We start from the raw sequence: 19,717 nt of genomic DNA on the forward strand, positions 1-19,717 counted from the left end.
TCATCTCCGGCGTAATGAGGGCACCTTGGCGGTAGCGTGGGTTTAACTATATTGCAAAGCAAGGCGTATTGGCATATAAACTGATTAATTCAATTAACTTGATTAACTACGTTATTTTTTGGGAATCTACCTAAGGCCACTTGCAAATCAATCGTACAGGAAAAAGAAGAAAGAAACAAGCAAAAAACATAAAAACATAGACAGCCTCCTTTTCCTCCAAAGAACGCCATGCTGAACTGTGCTTTCTTTGCAGCGTCGATGGATATGAACTTATATGCAAGAAATTTAGAAATATAAGAAAATAACCATAGAAACCTTGCACCAGCAGTAATACAGAAGAAGAGAAATATTCAAAGACGCCAGGAAGCCGTGAGAAGGTCAATCACATGTATGGCATCCATAAAGCATCGCATTGCGCAAGGTTATGAGGGTTAACAGAGCGAGAAATCAGGTCAATAACCGATTGATTCGCAGGGAGATTGCCATCTGGAGAACTTGTCAAGCTGGCTGCCCGGTTGACAATATAGTCGATGTTGCTTTGCACCATATCCTTAAGCTGTTGCAGAACACGCTGCTGCGCACTGGCCCACATTACAAGCTCATCCCGTACGAATATGCTAAGCTGCTGTTCCAGTTCAAGCCTTGGCTCGGTGAGACAGCGAGCAATAGCCATGATGGCACACGCGAAGATACCCTCCGTTGTCAAGGGGCCCATCAAAGTTTGGATGTTCGGAGTCAACCTGAATGGTACTTGTTCAGGGTTGTAGAATATAGCTCTTGCAGAGTTCATTGCAGGAATTAACTCAGAGCTCCAAATATCGCCCGTCCGTCGAGAGATGTGTATCTTGCTAGGGTATCGGTTGCTCATATGCATCACATAGGTCATAAATGCTATTGCAGCATATTGATACGAGAATTGCCGCCGGAAGAGCCAGAAATCTGCGAAATTTGGATATGTTTGCTGGACATATTGCAGGAGAATTGTGTTGGGTACCCATTTCTTCTGAATGGCATCAAATATCTCCGTGCGAAGGACCGCTGCCTGCTCAGGAACGCGCTGGGGGGGGTCAGTCAAAGTTATAGTCCAATTTTGGTTGTTGCCTAAGATACTTACATTCGCTTTTGCTTCCGCCAATGCTCGCATTTTCTCCATTGTAAAGAGGACTGGCTCGTCTTTGGTCATACCGGTCTGGCGACAGTGATCTTCATATATTCCCTGCAAAGAAATATAGGACGGGTCATCTTTCACCAGGCGGATATGGGGTGCGAAGGGAACCATGAGCGGAAGGTGGAAGTAAATGTTACGTCGACGACTTTCCTTGCGTTTCCTCAAAACACAATTGAAAATTCGGAAAAGCTGAAGCATTCGCTCCTCACGTCGGCAATGGCGGGCTGCAGGATGTTGAACAGCAAACGTGTGAAGGCTACCGTCATGGCCACGAATTCTCAAACGACGGTGACATACACCAATTCCACGTACAAGGTCAACGTGAGGTAGGAATCGGTCAATGCGGACAAAATTTTGGTTCTTGTCGTTGTGCTCGAGGTATTGCCCAGGAACTTCAACCTCGTCAAATTTCATGAACTTGAATTCACTAAGATGGGAAGAGAAGGATTCCAAGTGAGCGAACTGTGGTCGACGATCCAATTTTTCTTCAAATTTATCCCTCCATCGCCGAAGCTTATGAATATACTCATACATCGTTGGCTTTTTGATAACGAAATCAGCTTCAAATGATTTTCGTATGTGCGCAGGAAGGATAGTCTCGGCAAAACGTGTGATATTTGCTTCAGTAGAATGGGGAAGTTTGCAATCCTGAGCATAGGATGTGGGCATACGGCCGACGTATGCAAGACCATCGTTGAGCAATGCAACAATAAGTCGATAAGCATCTTCGTCTGGTGGGCATTTGAAGTTTTTGTGAATCTGGTCCACCATAGTTTCCATGGTCAAGGCAAGTAGGGGGAAAGCTGTTTTCAGTCCCGCCATTGTCTCATCAGCGTACTCCCATGGCTGCTTATCCTTTTGAGCTGCATCGCCGTCGTTTAGAGGCAGTGCACCTGTTGCCACTGGGGGTGCGGGTTTGGGGGAGGATATGGTTCTCGGGGAGCTTGATGTTGCGGTACCGTCTGGGAGTAGAGAAGGTTTGGTTTCTGGAGAGCCACTCTTTACCGATGGAGAACCTGATGCTTTTGCCCGATTGAGCTTTTCTTGTTTTTGCTCCTGCGACTTCTTGAGGCCCAGATAGTCCTCCCGGCTAGTTCTGAGCAAAAAGAACAGTGATTGAGGATAGAGCTTTGCAATCTTCCCAAGCACAGCTTTGCATAGCTTGGCTTCCCGATGCGCAAGACTCGTAAGAAGCTGAGGTATGAAGGTAATCCAATACCATACGGGGGTATCTCCCTTGTAGCTCTCAAAAGCGCTTGCAATCTTCCCTTCGTCATTGTCTTGGCTTAATAGCCAGAGAATACGGCTAAGAAGTTTTCTTGACTTGTGGTTCTTGTATAAGCCCGCCGCTTCCAAGTAGCAGCTAATTGCATTGCATGCCTGATCTATATCTAAGTGATCAGCTTTGAACCGTTGGTCACTGTATTGGCCCCATTCAGCCCATGCCTTAGCTAGTCGTAAGTCATAGAATAAGGCAACACCAAATGCTTCATTCGCTTCGTTTGTATGGTCCAGCTTCGCCAAAAACATACCCTTCAACGTGTAAAACTCTGCCTTTTGCTGCGCGTTGAAGTAGTTGAGATTGGTGTTATTGATGACTTCCAGCCCGCTATTGAGCTCTTTCGGGTTCTGGTAATGGCACTTTGCTTGTTCTCTCAACTTCAAAAAGGCTTCTTGAATTTCAATATTGGGTAGGGTGTAGATTCGGCTAAGTTGGTTAATGCAAACCTCCGGCATTTGGTGTTTCCGTGCGACATGAGCAAATCTATTGATAATCCATGCCGTTTCATGGTATCCCCGGAAGGCGTATGAGTTGCTTGCAACATTGTTGGTTTGCGGAGGGAGGAGGTTGAGATAAGTGGAGTTGATTAACTGGAAAATATGCTGTCGCCACGTAACAAGGTCCTGCCAGGCATTGATGTCGTCCCAGACGTTAGGTAACCTATCTCGCCAGGTGGTGAGGAGGAGTTTCAATTCGGCTGATTTAGTGTCCATGTTGCGCTCATTCGTTTGCGAAAGGCTCGTACAAATGACACTGGCATCGTGAAGCTCAACAAGTTGCTGGAAGTTTTGTAAGATGGGAATGTGGGCGTTAGTGATTCGCTTCGGAAGCTGGTGCCATTTTCGAATGGAGAGTTGGACAGATTCATCACAAACGTTGTTAAAATCCTGCAACGATTCCTGCTTAGTGTGAAATTTTAATAATGACATAAATGCCTGGAAAAATGTTCGGCGCGGTGTTGGTGCATCCGAAACTGACTTCAAAAGGGAGTCAATTTGTTCTCGATTAGTATCGCCCTGCCAATTCTCCAGGTTTCTCCAAGTAGCCTCCAAAAGAAGGTCATTGAAATTCTCGTGCTTCGCAAAATCAGTCAATATCTCCCATTGCTGGAGCTTTTGAGCACATATCATCCAGTGATCCTCCCAGAGGAAGTACTCAGCTTGGGCGAATGGGATAGCACCAGTGCGTGCCTTGATCTGAGCCGATTCGTAGAGCTGCTGGGATTTATCCCACATTCCTTGTTGTTCGTATGACAGTGCAGCATTTGTTTCTACGAATTTGCAGCGTCGTCGCCAAGTACCATAGAACATATCATCTTCCTGCAGCCCAGCATATATCTCAACAAGAGCATCCAAATTACTTTCTCGAACTACCGGTGTATCAATGACCGGGTCAATCGCATACCGTTCAAGTGCAATAGCAGCCATATACCAGGCATCAAATGTGCGGCTGAGGAACTTCATAACGTGGGGAGGGATCTTGAAACGGGGACTAGCCCTAATTACTCCCTCGAGAAGCGCCTGGACAACATTGGGGCGCTCATCGATCTGTCTATGATGATACTCGCGTGTGAGGAGCGATACCATGCCCTTTTCCAAATCGATTCTCTCATCTCGAGTCAAAGAGGCCCAGCAAATCGTAAACAAGCTCACCCATACCTTGTATGCAACTTCAGGGTCTGCATGCTGGAGCTCAGTGAGTGGTTCAAGGATATCCCGGGCTTTAACGTCGCCTAGCTCCGCTGAAAACTTCTTCTGTTCTGCCACCAGAGTCTCAAGGTGGTTATCAACAACAACACTGTCTTTACTTGGATCTTTCTCAGAGTGTCCAAATAAGAATGATGCAGGAGGAACCGTAAAGTCGTCTGGATGTAACTTGACTGCCGCCGACATGTCAATGGATCCCATTACCAGTTGTGAAGCTTGCGTGAGCCAGAACGAATCCGCAAGCGTGTCCCAGTTTTGTGAGGTTAGAACATAACTAAGACGAGTATTGGCGGAGCGCGTTAAACTTTTATCAAATATTGACATGAAACGTGTTCGCATATCAACATCTTGAGCTCTGGTACCAATAAGGAAAGCATGCTCCAGTCGAACGGTGAGCTCGGTTCGTGTAATCTTGGGGTCTTCGTAGACCCGAATGACAAGCTCCAAGAATTTTCCAAGCATTGTTGAATCAGCTCTAGATTCGAACAGTAGCATCTTGTGCAGGACAGCTGTCTTCTCCTTAAGGGTTGGCCAGGATTCGGTGGGTTGGAAGATCCAATTCTCTACCATTCCGAGAATTTTGGTACAGAGGGGAATATTCTGTGACCTCTCAACTAATTGCGCCAATACACTTAGGAAAGGCCGTCTCTGATCCCCTAGATTTGACATTCGAACAGCGATCAGGTCAATAGTTTTTGAGATTAGATCAATTCCAACCTCCAGATCATGAGGATCAGGCACTTGTATTTGTTGCTCCATGGCCCGACTTGCAGCAGATTGCGTATTGATGTAAGCAGCAACGTGATCCTTCGCAAGTTTTTGTGAGAATATCTTCATAACGTGGGGAATGTGCTGGTCCATCTCCGCAGGCTGACACTTTGATAGAGTCCAAAGAATATTGATTCCTGCCATATAATTGCCGCTCGAGATCGACTCAGTTGCTACAGTCGAAAGGAAAGTCACAAATTCAGAAGATGGCTTATCAACATCCATGCCCCCTTCTTCTTCTGACGGTTCTTCCTGTGGCAAGGCATCCAAAACTCTTTTAATCGGAGGTGGCAGCTTTGGAGAAATGTCCATGTTTTCTTCCCCTCCATGTAAACAGTCTTGGATTTCAGGGTTGTCGGATCGCAATGCTTTTTCAACAAGATGCTGAATAGTGGACATGCGGTCAAGAATCCAGCTATTTGGTTTGGTGGCTAAGAGAAGTCGTAGAACTTGTAACGTATTTATCATGGCAGTGATGTGTTTTTCATCAGGCTTATCGGCCTTTTCACCGCATAAAATAGGTTCTAAGACCTTCTGGTAAAGGTCAATGTCCACATCAGGCCAATACTCCGGAGAAAGGAAACGACGGAGCAGAACCACTGATTTCTTGCAAATCTCACCATAATTACCTAAAGCCGCATGATGAGGTTTAGGTGGCAAAAGTTCTCTGAATCGAGCTGCAGGGACAGAGAAGCGATCAACAAGACTACACACAAATGTAACAAGGTATTTCACGAGAGGCGTCCTCAGGTCCAGTGGGATGGTATATTCCGGACGCTCTTTTGGTGGGAGTGGTGTTGTACTCATTGATGGTGATGCTTGCATCTCCATATCAGCCAATTTTCGTTTCATAGAATTTGGTGACGCCGGGTCTCGCCGCCCAGTAACCCTTTTTTCTTCCCATGTCCAAATAAGAGTGACTAGGTGTAAAACTAGCTTTCTGCTATCAAATGACAAATTATTGGGGCCTGCAATCTTGACGAGGGAAGGTATTATCAGAGGAATGAAATTTTCACGAGCCTCATAAAATAGGTCAGGTTGTCGAACAAGAAATTGCAATATACTCATGACCTGTTGTAGATTCGCCGTTTCTTCCGTTAGAATGCGCCGTGGCCATCTCGCCCATACCGGGAAACGAGGGTCTGGTCCAGAGAGAATCCTCTTCGGAAGCGAAGGCGCCAGAATCTCCAACGCTTGAGTGACGAGGGACTTCCCCTCATTCTGGTGAGCTCTCAGCAAAGCAACATAAATTTGCACAACAATCTTTGAGGGTGTCTCATAGTGAGCAATGAAGTAACTGATCAACACATATGCTCCATATTTGTTAACTGTGTCCTCCAAGCGAATGTAACTCCACGCAAACTTGATAATATCCTTCCTAGTTTCTTGAACAATGCCATGGTGATATTTAATAAGTAGGGCTGAGAGCTGAAGAAGTTCCATACGGGAGTGATCCACGCCCGGTTGACTAGATTCTTCACTGAGATCGCCTAACTGTGGTTTCCATAGCCGGTTGTGGATAAGATCAGTCAGACTCCTATCAAGAACCCCCGTACCTGGAGTAGGACTATCCCATGTGTTTTTCACATCCATAGCGAGGATAGGATTAACCAGATAATGGAATGCATAGGTCTTCAACTTCTGAGCTGAATTACGCTGGTTGTAAAGATCCAAACAGCGGGAAATGACAGATTTCCGGTACGCAATGGATGGGTTTGTGATAATAAATTCATAGAAAAATTTAGGTAACGTAAGGGTTGTTTTCAAGTCGCCGGCCGAGATCTTATCAATAACATCAAAGAGGAAGTCCAGATCATCAAGGGACTGGGAAAGATGGATTGTGAAAATTTCCAGTAGCTGGTCCTGAGCCTGTTCCACTCTAAGCCGCTCATCGGGGGGCAGTTTGTCACCCCGAAGCTTAGAATTCAAATCCCGGCCACTGTTTAAAAGGTGTCGTTTGAGTTCTGGCTGCGCGGTCAAAAATCCTTCCGTAGAATCATGAGAGCAAATTGAGTGAATGAAGTAAATCCCGTTAATGGCTGCTGTATTTTTCCTAGGAGATTCTTCCTGCAAGAAGGCGAGTTTTATTAACGTTTCCGAGTCAGCAAAAATAGCAGAGCGCAGGGAAAAACTCTCAGGATCTGCTAAAAGTTGGCCAAAAAACCTCCCATATTTTTCTTCGTGGAATTTAGCCTGCATGAAAACCCAGCTCTCCCTAGGGTATCGGTTAAGATATTTAAGCAGCGGCTTCCGAAAGGGGCTGCTGGACGTCCGTCTCAACCGGTCTTCTAAGTACAAGACTTTATTGACAAGGTTTTCCATAAACGAAGTTGCTGCCGCTGGGAGAAGGTGAAAAATATTAAAGATGGCAGCAACAATTTTCATAGGAGGGTTCTGCTCCACAAGCCCAAAAGACGCTTTCTGCAATATGTTCTCATCCGCAATGACTCTCATGTGGTCCAAGAGCCGTGAGCCTATTTCAACTTTGAAATAATTCGTCAACAGGGTGAGAAGTCGAGCCAGTCCATCCAAACCAGCCACACTCAGGCGTTTTGGGTCCTGAAGGTTCATCAAAATGGGCCGCAGCCCGTTCTGAAGTAGCTCCTTAGGTAACTTATTGGTCTGTGTGAGGACGTCACGTAGACCGGAGTTCGCTGCGTCGATGATCTCTGGCGATTTCGAATACAAAGATTTAAAGAAACAAGCGATTATTCGAGCGCGGCTATGGCTCTGTGGGCCACTTGCAAAATCAGGGAAGCCCATGGCCATTGAAAGGAGGCGGAGACAGGAAACGCGAAGGTTGACAATCTGCTCAGCAGTTTTGAACTCATTTGGTTTGGCAGCTAAAGCGTCATCGTCCACATCAGCAAGCGCCAATGATTCCATCAAAAGGCGATTAAGCTGGTCGTTGAAAGTGACGATGTTCTGTCGAAGGCCTAAACAGTACGCTATTGCTTCAATGCAACCTATCTGAGTAGGGAAAGGTAAAGCACGCAGTGGCTTATTGAAGATTGGCATCAAGAGCCGGTCTTTGACGGGGGTAATCAACTCATGAACTTCCGCATTTAAAGTCGTTGCAAGAGTTGATATTCCGCTCTGGGCAGCCTGGCGGACGTGCTTGTTCATATGAGATAATTCGTAGCTCAGGATGCCACACAAACCTAAGACCCTGCTTTTTTCATTTTTCAGCTCATCTTTAGAAATCCCTTCGTTGCACTTTTGAAGAATCAAGTCCATTGTCTTCTGAGCTTGGATTCGAGTTGCTCCCGGGAAATCCGATGATGTGTCCTTAATCACGTACATGAGAGCACGAATGAATTCAATCTGGCGGTCGACCAACCAAGCGCTTCCCAAGTCCAGCTCAGTCACAAAGAGATGAATACCCAGGCTTCCAGCAGCCTTCGTGAACCACTCCTCATCATGGCAGGCATGACAAAGCGTTCTACCAAGATGAGAGAAGAACGGAAGTTTCCCTGCCTTTTCAGCTGAGCCAAATATAACAAGCGCGGCACTGCGGACATTGAAGATGACCTCCTTAGCAGCGTCGCGCACTGCCGGATCTTCAGAGGCTAGGCATTCGACAACAGCATCGGCAAGAGTTCTTGTATCCAGATACAAGGGGCCTTCTCCGAGTGACACGTTAAAGGGCCGTCGTATATGCCGGGACTGTGCGAGGGATCGACCAGTCTCAATGATGGTGAAATGACGGCAAACGTCAGTTAAGAACGTTGTCGCAGTTTGTTTGAGATGTGGAATTGTAGTCGCGACTATGCAGGCTTTCAATAACTTCTTCAGGGTAGTCTCCTGTGCAAGTTTCTTCGAGGAAGAGCATTGACGATCAGATTTTTCCAGGATGTCTACTGTCCCCGAGAACTTTCCATCAGCAAGATCATTGGCTTGAAGGCGCAAAATTGTCGCGAGGTCATCAGGTGGATGTTCAAAGCCAATGTAAAGCTTGAGTTGAGAGCTCAGCATACGATAGGCTTGTTTCTTGTAGAAAACATCGGATTTTTTAACGGTTGCAGATGCATTTACTGGGATCGTTTCTAGCAATTTGCCTAATGCCAAGTCGATTCCGATATCGAGGGGGAAGGCTCTATCCTTGCTAGATCCAATGAGTTTCACATCCATACTCGGAGTATCATCAGAGTATTGTTGGAATGAGAGCTCAGGGGGGTGGTTAAGGAATTTCCGATTTCGTCCACCAAGTTTCCCAAGAATCCTCATTGTTGTGTGGGCATGAAAGTGGCTGTAAGGGTTGGGTCGGAGATGGTCCCAAAGTGCGGTCATAAGTTCGTCCATTATCGGAGCCATAATAGGGTCCAAGTAGTCTGCGGTAAGATTGTCGACACAGAGTTCAAGAGTCCTAAGCCCCTGGCTGACGAGATCTGACCCTGCGCGAAGAGCAACGACTAACGGCCTCATAAGATGGCTCAGATGCGGAAGCAAGTGACTCAGGCGTGCGGGCACAGTCAGCGTCAGTTCAACGTATAGATCCCGTTCCTGTGTCTTTCTAGCACCGAGTAGGAGATTGTTGAACGTTTCCAGTAACATTTCAAGCAATGGAAGAAGCTCTTTGTAAAGCAACTCAAAACGCCCTCCGCCAATACTTCTGAATAACGACCTAAGGAGTAGGAAATAGTTCATCGGTTCTTCTGCGGTTACAGAATATTCAATACATTTAGCCACGATCTTTGTGACATGCGGATGCAGCACCTGCTCGTTCTGTGCTGAGAAAAGCGTGACAGCCATGAAGGAAAGCTTGAACATCCTTAGGAGAATTCGAGAATTGCCCGCATCCGAAGAGCCGACTTCATGAATATGTTCCATGAGGTATTGTAGAGTCATTCCAGCAACAGCCGGAGAAGTAGCCTCACTTGCTAAGAAGAATTGCGGTAGGTGAAGTAAGGCACTATGTTCCAACATGAGGTTATGTAGATATGGAATCTCACTCTTGAAGACTTCATGGAACGCGGCCGTATCAACACAATGGAAAATGGTCCCAAAACTTTCAAGGAGTTCTTTTTCCTCACTACTCATGTGTCGCATATACTGACTAGAGAGGAATTCAAGGGGAGTCGCATATTGTGTCTCAGGCTCCTTGTTCTCAGCGCCATAATATCTGAAGAGACCGGCGCCCTCGTGGAAGAGTTTCTTGATGATGCGGACTTCTTCAGCGTTATAACCGAACGACACTTCAGCCCAGTTAACCGGTGTGTATGACGGGTCCAGTTTGAGATCCTCAGGGTTGCAGCTTTTAAGCTGATAGAACAGGCCTTTCAGCCCTGTGATAAGTGTCTTGAATAAGAACTTATTATCGTTAACAGGGTCAGCATTTCTATCTCTGGGGTTAGTAGCTTTGATCGGTGCTGCGGTGAATATATCAATTTCATCCCAATCAGGAGGATTGTTCTTGTCGGCAAGGTATCCTTCTGCCAAAGTATCGGCGTTTTGCTTGACTAGTTTGGATGCTTTAACCGCGTTTTTGAACTGGTAGTTCATGGACGCAAATTTATCCCCAATAGCATCAAGAATCATGATCAAGAAGTACCGTGCTTCTTTTTTATTCTCCATGCTTGCTATCTTCTCAGCCATGTTCAGCAGAAGCTTGGCGCTCATTGCTTGGAAACTTGTTCCTGGGAGGTCATCATGGAGATTTTTGGTGTAAACTTCGAGAGTGCGGCGAATTTGGTCTCGAGTGAGCGATTCTCGCACATGGTGTATCAGGTCGGCTAGCATGCTATACGCCAGCGGCCGGAGAGCTTCATAGACAGTGAGGCCATCTCCTATCAGGGTCCGCTCGTCTAAAAGGTCATCCAATTTTTCGAGGAAGATCTTGCGATAATTGAAATTTATTATGTGGCGAATGGCGACTAGAAGTTCCTTCCTCGCACTCGATTTCTCTCTGGGGCAATCTTGCAACAGACGAATCACAACTCCAGGTAGGGAAGGAAGGAAGTCCTGGAGGTGATTTGCATACACTCTAAGCAGATATGCAAGGAAGCTCATGGTTTTAACTTGGAGGGTGATGAATTCTCCAAAAGCAGCCCTATTTTTGATATCCTTGCTAACTCCAGTGAAAATTTTCCCCTGAGCTTTTGCATCACTATGAGCTTTCTCTTGTGGTTTTGCCTGAAGCAGTAATATTCCTTTAATCAGAGGACCAAACACCTTCACATTGGTGGTTACAGAGCTGCGATGTATCTGAAAGATTGAGACGACAATGATGGGACACTCCGCAAGGACCTTGAACGAGTGCATACCCTTCGCTAGCAGCTGGTTTGGTTGCTGCTGTTCGGGCCCAAGATCAGATACCGAAGTCGCCGGAGAACTGGGCCGTGGAGACTGGAAATTCTGGGATGCTGTGTTGGGTGTTGAAGGCATTCCAGGAGTGGACGTCTGAGCCTGCGGCGTCTCGAACGTATCTTTTACGACCTGGGGCATTCCCTCAAACATGTTCTGGATGAGCTCCAAAAATGATTGAACTCTCGATTGTGTTGCCCTGACTTGGCGCCGCTGTAGGTCCATGATTGTCTTCATACAGATAACAGCATTTTCTTCGTTCTCATTTCGGACAAGCTCTATAAGCAGGTCAACCATGTCACCAGCATATGGTTCGACTTCCGGAAGCTCTAGAGGCAGACGATGGAGGATCTCCAGGATACAATTCCGCAGTTTCTAGTACCATGGTCAAGCTCGTTAGCCAGAATGAAACTGATTATCTTTCCCCTGCAACAATCTGTCTTCTCTCACCTGCTCAAACGATAAACTGATAAACACTGGCTCTCCCTTCAGCACCTTCTTGAACGCCGGCCATAGCTTCGCCAGGAAAATGGAGTATGTAGCGCCCGAGCATAAGTGCTCCAAGGTGTCGCGGATCTCAACCGCAGCAGCGCATTTTACTTTGGTTTCTATAATATTTTTAACGCGTATATTCAGTCAGCACCAGGCAGCCACTGGATAAAGAAGACTATCCCCAGATATAATGGTCACTGACCGACATTAGGATCACCCAATTTCGTCACATAGGCGTCGAAATTTCGCTCAATCGATTCGCGTTCCATGATTGCGCGCAGCCAAAATTGGCATTCCCACAGCAATCAACCTTGAAATCAACCTAATGCCAGGCCCTCAGGCCGGCTTAAAACCGTTCAACGCCAACAAGACGGCAGCTCCTTGACCCTCCTGGCCGGTAAGCTTGAGGGGGGTCTATTAAGCAATTCCGAAGCCTATCGAGACAGCTAAAAGGAGGTTTGGCGGCCGTAGAGAAAGAGTGAGAGAGAAATTAGACGGAGTTAGAGATTGACAGGTTGAATTATCGCGGTAAGAGGTGGTAGGGGAGGTGTGGTGGTTGGTAGAGCGAAGGACAAGGGCCTGAATACTGTGATTGAAGAAGTGTTGATAAGTGAATTTCTCTGGAGCGCATCTGGACCTGGGGCATCGCGCCCGCAACTTCTCATTCGCGCTAGGGTCCAAACAGGACTAGTGTATTGTGTGTTCTAGCCCAATATAGTTTAGCGTTGGTGACATAATAATACTGTAAGCAATTTGCTTAAGATGCAAACATGCTGTTTATGATAATTTAGTCGGTGACATGCATCTATCAAATTTCAATCTAGAGACAGAAATATGATAACAAAGCAGATGCAAGACAGGCTGAGATTTCATTTCAGGCTAATCATAAAGACAAGATGTCCACTGGACCATAAGCACGCAAAGAACGCCTCCCACACCTGTTTTTTTCCTTACCCCAGGCGTTATCTCTAGAATGGCCCAAGCAAATTTTGGCGTCCAACAACAATCTCCAAAAGTAAACAAGTAGGAAAAATGGGAACAATGAGTAAGAAAGTAAACATAGACTGAAAAAGTGAGCCACGAATAAATCCATATTCACGTGGAAATCAAATACGGATAATCAAGTAGAACATCACTCAGCTTGAGGAACCACATGAAGAAGAAGAAAAGGGGGCATCATCATTAGTCTAAACTCGCTGGATAACTTAGTACCGAACCTGTGTAGAAGGGCTTTCGTAATTGCCATCGTTGGGTGGCGAGAAGGGAAAAGAAGTAAAACCCCTTGCTTCAGACAGACCGCATACTCTTGCTGGTTGAGTTGCTACGAGTAACAGAGGGGTGTGAGGGCCCAGTACTGCTGTTGCCGAGTGAGCTTCGCCGTTCTCCTCGCCTTCGTGCCTCTCCCACCACAATCCGCCAGCCTGCCCCAGCTGCTCCACTACCACCACCACTACCACGAGAATCATCGATAGATCCACGGCGACGCCTCTGAATTCAAAACGTATGTCTAACGTTAGGATCACGCCGGCTCAGAAATGAAAATAATATCTCTAAAAGAAGAAGGATAAAACGAAAGGACAACAGGGTCATTTTTACAATACAGCCAGTGCATAGAGAAAGAAGCAGAAGAAAACAATGCGGGAGCGCGAAACATGGTACGTAGTTTCTGTTCCATGCTTAATCAACGCGAGAGGCACTAACCGAGTTTTGACCCTCTCTAAGCCGCCGTTCCTTGCTGGCTGGGGTATCGTCTTGCAGTTTGAGCGCGTTTAGGCGCTGCTGGCTGTCTTGGGTTATTGGATCCAGACCATCGTTGGAGCCAGCTGCGTCAGAGGACTTGGAACCTTCAGCTGCTGACAGTTGAGCCTTCTCTCGCCTGGCTTTGGCCATTTCAGCAAGTCGATCCCATTTCTCCTGACGGCTCTTTTCTCGTGCCTCAGCGGAGTTTTGGTACTCCCGATAATCATGAGAGCAGTCGTCAAACAGTTGTGGGTTGATTTCCATGAACATCTTCATTGCAGTATACACCATGCTATGAATGGTCCTGCGGCAGTTATGTCAGTATACATATAGCAACATGATGAGACAGTACGCGAATTGAAGCATACCTGTTCCAATGGCCTTGGGAATTTTCGTAAAGCGGCGCAAACATGATTGGGAGAATAGACTCCACATTGTCACCAACCAAGTTACAAAAGTACTCGTTGTTCCAAAAGTATAGGGCTCGCTCCGCGACCTAAATCCCGTTAGTATGAACCAAGGCTTGAATCGCGTTTTGTAGGCAACAGTTACGTACTTGGAAATGAGGGCTAGCAACTGATTTCGCAAGCTGGTGGAACAGAGGTTCTTGCACCTTCACGAACTCAGCGGGTTCCATAACCTCAAAGATGTCTTCAACTTCATTTAGATACATGACCTCTTTTGTGCTATTCACTTTGGGCCAGTAGCGAAGTAGTCCAAGGACAACCTAAGCACAAAGTCATCAGTATTTAATCCACAATACGTACCAAATGCAAAACGTACCTCTTCTGTTAAGGCAGCATCCTTCTCTAGGAACTGCACAATACAGTACGCCAGCTGCGGGTGATACATGCTTAGACTCTTAACTTTATGCATCGGTAACAAAACCCGTGTCAAGAATAGTTTGTGCTCCTCTTTCAGTGGCAAGGCGAAACCGTTGATGATCGAGCCAAGAATCTCCAGAAGCTCAGCAATACCGTTGAATCGTTCAGTTTCATAGATGAATTGGAAGAAGACGTTATTGATCGAACGTCTAATGTATGAACGTAGATTTAAGAATTTTCCGTATATACGATGCAACGTCGTTTTCAAAAAGTCACGTTCTCGAGGGTCTTCGGAGTCAAATAGTTCAAGTAACTGGACCAATAGTTAGTGTTAGGGTGATGACAAGTCTGAGAGCAGTTGGAATCTAACCTGAAGGACAAATTGATGGTCAATGTAGGCTTTTGCGATGTTGGTGCTGAAATCTTGACTCTCAATGAACCTAAGGAAGAATTCGTAAACAACTTGAATATGAGGCCATGCTACTTCCAGCACGGGCTCATCTTCCTCCGGGTCGAATGCATCACCTTGCGGGTTAACGGGAGGAGGAATAGGCCGAAATAGATTTTTGCTGAACATGTCCACCACTTTGGGATACATAGGTTCTGTGATGACAGAGCGATTATTGGCGACATAATCAAGTAGTTCATGGAGGGCCAGTCGCTTGATTTCTTTGGATTTCATATCTCCTGCTGCGTCGTTGAAGTCAAATATGATGTTGCATTGGTCGATTTTCTGCATGAAAAGATCTTGTCTTCGGTTAGGAGGCACTTCATGAAATCCAGGGAGTTTCTCTAGCTCCCTCTGACGTTGGTCTGAGATATCAAAGCGTGACGAGTGCTGCCGTCGTGGGGGTTTGAATCCAAGAGGAATGTCCTTGGGAGTCTGTAGTCTGTCAATAAGATGTGGTTTCTGTCCGGTTTTTGGAGGTTGCAGGTCACCAGGCATTGTCTCTGCAGCTCCAGGAGGGGGTATATGCTATACAAAATCAGATGTTAGCCATATGAACAAGTCGACAAGGCAAGTCAGCCCTGATAGTAAATAAACCGTGGTAATGAATCTGGAAAGGTCAACTATCTGGGCACAAACGTCAACATACCGGTGCACTGGGGCTGATGACCACACTTGGGGCCATGGGAAGCCCCTGTCGAGTTGGTGTACCCGGCCCATTGCCCGGCATCTGCCCTCCTAAGTGCTGTTGCTGTGGAAGATAATGTTGCTGATTGGGTACGCCACTGGGCAAAACGGGAGCGTTGTGATGCAAGGTGAGACCGGCGGTCGCTCCATTGTCAGGAGAGCTGGTAGGCTTCGACTTTGTCTCATTGACAGCGGTTGTGGACGAAGTAGGTGTACCATGGTTCGAGCCTGCTGGTGATAACGTTTGCCCTGGTGGACCAAGATTCGCGGAGGCCCCAGGGGACGACGTACCAGAAGAAGAGGAGTCTTTCTTTTTAGACGATTTGTTCGAGTCCTTTGCGCGGGATAGCTGCTCATGCTAACTCTATCAGTTTACATCCCTTGAATTGCATATAAAATTCGCAAGTCACCCCCGAGACGATGTACGTGTTATAGAGGATCAAAAATACGCCATTGACGTGCCAACTTACAACTCTCTGTCTGAAGCCCTTCATTGTTGCTCGCGAGTTGTCTTCCGCCGCATCAATAGAGATGGGTATCAGCTTGCCCCGTGCCCGACCACCACGACCTTACCCCTGTTTAGGAAAGGTATGGGGGGAATTGATGGTTAGCCGAGGACGGTAGAAGAACGGCGGCGGTGATTAAACTATTGTTTTTCTGGGGATAACTGATTAGTGAACTGTCTGGCTTCATAAAATTAAGTCTAGTAAAGAGATCGTGCGGAGTAGAAAGCATTCGGAACCTGGTATTAAAGCTAGAGCGCAGTTGCTAGACATAGCCAAAAATAACAGTCCACCCCAAGGGGGAGAGGCAGAGAAGGATAGATGCAAAGGATAGCAGGAAGAAGGACAATGTTGCACGACCTACCTTGAGCTTTTCAGGGCCAACAGTAACCGTATCAAATAGTCTTATCTACACGCTTCTATCGTGTCCCTTTCACCTTCTTTTTCTTTTCCCCTTTCCCTCAGGTGCGGTTTTGGCAGCGTGAGCGTCCGATAGAACTACCAAAAGGGCGGGGGGGCGTTTTGTTCGGGGGGAGCCAACCAAGTTGGTGATTGGGCAAGGAAGGAGTCGAAAAGGGTCAGTCGTTGTAGAAGCAAAAGATGGACTAAGCAACGGGCAACAGAAGCACAATAAGGCGCGAGTTCAGCGTAGTTTGAGTCTTGAAGCAGCCATCAGTCGTTTTCTCTTTGGCAAAGCAGAAAGTCGACACTCTTTTTCGCATCTCGAAACGGCGCTGGGAGGTTTGGTGATGTCACGTGAGAGTTGAAGGGCAAAGCAAAGGGAGAAGAAAAAGACGGACGGATGGAAGGAGGAAAACGAACGAGCATATATATTAGAGAGAGATGTAGAGGTAATAGCGATGTATGTATACAAGGACAGGTTTTTTTAAACTGTGAATAGCAGCTGCTGAGACATAGAGACAAACTGTGTCAAAGCAAGGACAATAGTTAACAAGTAAACAGGAGCAATAAATATATAACGAAAAATCTATACCCAAATATACTGAGCTCTCTGTAGCGCCATAACAATCTACAAGGAGCCAGCATCAAACCAGAGAAAAGCTTACAGCTCCTTTAATACAGCTGAAACGGTTGAAAACATAGATTGAACCTGGATTCGGACTCCGCTTTGGCTCTAGATGTCTCAAAATCCAGGCGAACGTACTGCACCATGGTATCCAGTTCCATCTCAGGACATCGTCTGTGTAGAGCACCCATGTATCGTCAAAAATGTTGACAAGGCTATTGATACCCTTCAGGGCTATGCAGGAATATCAGAGGTCAGTCAAGCATGTCTCACTTCATTATTTTACACTCGCTAACCAGATGCTAAGATGCTAAATGCTTCCTGTCGGGACTCACCATTGACTCTCATGTTGAACCCGGAAGATGTCATGAGCAGACCAATAAGGTCAACAAGCAAGCAGACCAACAATGTTCTTCTCAAGGTTACTGTACCCAGGAGAACAGGCCGGAGGCGGAAACGGGGCTCTCAGGGCCCGTTTGTCCACAGCCATCGAGATGATGTGGCTACCCCTACTGACCAGCTGGACGCTCGAGAGCTTCTCCAGCGCCTAAAGGAGAATGTTGGACGTTATCAAGTAGACGTCGTAGGTCAAGTTAATCGAACACATGTTTTTAGAGGTAAGTCATCTCTATGACCTTGGGTGCTTGTGTTTGGAACTGACAGGAAGAGTTGTGGGCGTAGGGTTACCAGACTTTGCATACTCTACTACGGGAAGCCCGTTTGTGCAAAAATTCAGGGAAACCATATTACCATTTGAATGTAAGTTATATAGACTTGTTCAAGCCAACAGGTTTAACACTGCTAACTGTATATTATAGATGACAAGTTGAAGAAATTTGAACTTGATCTCTCAAAGGGGGCTATCTCCAATGTTGATATCATTCCACCCCCATCCCTAAGCAACAATGAAGTCGCCTTCCAGTACCTGTACGGCTTTGACAATAACCCAATAACTAGGATACAGATGTATGCTAACCAGCTATAGATATCGTCAAAACCCAATGGTGAAGCGTTCAATTGATCCATCTGGTCAAGTAACAACTACCAACACCCAGCGGGCATTGAAGGTGGTTACCCACCTTGTATCCTACGACATACCCTCGGTGCCGACGCAGCCACGGGACAACTGTCCACCATTATCAGGCCAGGACCAAACCGTCCACGACACTGTGGCCGCTCTCCGAGCCCTATTCGACGAAAGGCCAGCCTGGACACGACGTGGTCTTCGTAACCAGCTACCCACATCCGAGAAAAAATACGCCCTTCGTCTTGCCATTCCATACGTCGGCTACCTCTTCCGCTCTGGCCCATGGAGAGATGCCATTTTCAAATTCGGATTTGATCCAAGATCGTCTCCTGATTTCCGTATATACCAAACGCTCATGTTCCGCTTATTCCCTGTCTCTGCGGAAAAAGAAGGACAAGACCAAGAAACTGCCCCGAACGCACCATTCACAACCACCACCACTCCCCTCTCAGGAAGACGACTCACCCTTCCGCGCCTATCGTATGAGAACAACAGCGACCCAGCCCTCGCCAGGTCTCATGTATGGACTGGCCACCCGCCTCTTTCTCAAGACGGTAAAACATGGATGATAATAGATATTGAGGATCCTATAATTGCACGGTTGCTTGATCCCTCGTCTCCAGATGCTCATCCTCCGCGCGCTACGTGTGACATATATTCGTGTGGCTGGTACGGTAATGTCACGCTCTCGATTGTCCGCGCTATAATGCGGATGAAGATGACTTCTATGATGGAGAACCGCACGGACTGGCCCTCCGAACAAGAGCTGCTTCCTTTACTTAGTCTACCGAGCCATGTGGAGGGAGATGAGGAGTTAGACAAGATATCCCTAGCCAAGGAAGGACTAGGACCAGTGCCTACGCATTTACTCTCGGAGATTCGTGCTGTTGTCCGGAATGTGCCGTGGAAGGTGGATAAGCAGAGAGACAGATTCAGGGGAGCTGCTGGAACATTAGAAAAGGGTGATCGGAAAAGAGTCAGGTGGGAGGATCAGCAGGAAGAGGATGATGAGGGCGAGGTGGGCGAACAAGAGCAGGACGATGAAGGGGATGAAGATGAAGAGATGGAAGACTCCGACGAGCAGGAGATCGAGACCCAGGGATATGAGTAGTTATGCCCGATATGCACTTTTTTTCTTGATAAGAGTAACAACTCCTTGAATTCAACCATGTAAACACGAACAAATAACTAACACACAGAAGCTCTGACATTACGCTGTGGCAACAAACGTTGCTATCAGAAATAAGAATAAACTCAGCAAACCTTTTTGAAAAGCAACCTTCATCAACGGCGTTTCACACAAATCTTCACATATCCTTTCCTCGTTAATCATGACCATCGCGTTGCTACAGGGGCTTCACTCAAAACGCTGCGAAACAAACATGGACGTTCAACATCACGGTTATTGCGGCAGCAAAACTAAAAGAGTCAACAACAGACAAACAAGCGCAGAACTGAGGTGAGCAAGGGAGATGTATATACATCTTGTTTAATATTAGAGAGTAGGTTAGCAGGAGCTGAGCTCGGGATGGGGCCACGATAATAAGATCAACATGATTCGAGTTCAGAGTGATGGAGGAGGAATGAGGGAAGAAAAGAGCCATATACTCCGTGCATAGAATACAGACAACGCCGAAGGGAAAGAATACCCATTCCGTTAAAAATAAGAACAAACTCCAGGCCATAACTCCGGTACAAACTGGCAAATTACCTAAAGGGAAAAAGAGGAGAAACAAGTCGTC

The 19,717-nt window shown here is 46.6% G+C and overlaps 3 protein-coding genes across 3 annotated transcripts; 1 reads left to right on the forward strand and 2 right to left on the reverse strand.

Annotated features, from left to right (window-relative positions):
* Positions 1-382: 382 nt before the first annotated feature.
* Positions 383-11,988, reverse strand: MCYG_06713 (transcription-associated protein 1; the record flags this gene model as incomplete). Its single annotated transcript, XM_002844703.1, has 3 exons — positions 383-11,602; positions 11,678-11,835; positions 11,922-11,988. 3 exons carry the CDS (start codon positions 11,986-11,988, stop codon positions 383-385), a joined length of 11,445 nt encoding a protein of 3,814 aa, XP_002844749.1.
* Positions 11,989-13,006: 1,018 nt separating this feature from the next.
* On the reverse strand, positions 13,007-15,912 carry MCYG_06714 (protein phosphatase 2a; the record flags this gene model as incomplete). The annotated part of the gene is made up of 7 exons (XM_002844704.1): positions 13,007-13,207; positions 13,421-13,763; positions 13,828-13,955; positions 14,243-14,596; positions 14,654-15,259; positions 15,381-15,776; positions 15,829-15,912. 7 exons carry the CDS (start codon positions 15,910-15,912, stop codon positions 13,007-13,009), a joined length of 2,112 nt encoding a protein of 703 aa, XP_002844750.1.
* A 1,148-nt stretch (positions 15,913-17,060) lies between these two features.
* Positions 17,061-19,086, forward strand: MCYG_06715 (transcription factor tau subunit sfc1; the record flags this gene model as incomplete). Its single annotated transcript, XM_002844705.1, has 5 exons — positions 17,061-17,201; positions 17,256-17,565; positions 17,612-17,707; positions 17,767-17,918; positions 17,959-19,086. 5 exons carry the CDS (start codon positions 17,061-17,063, stop codon positions 19,084-19,086), a joined length of 1,827 nt encoding a protein of 608 aa, XP_002844751.1.
* Between the last annotated feature and the right edge of the window lie 631 nt (positions 19,087-19,717).

This window comes from Microsporum canis, genomic scaffold (assembly GCF_000151145.1).
Source record: "Microsporum canis CBS 113480 supercont1.6 genomic scaffold, whole genome shotgun sequence".
Lineage (NCBI taxonomy): Eukaryota > Fungi > Ascomycota > Eurotiomycetes > Onygenales > Arthrodermataceae > Microsporum > Microsporum canis.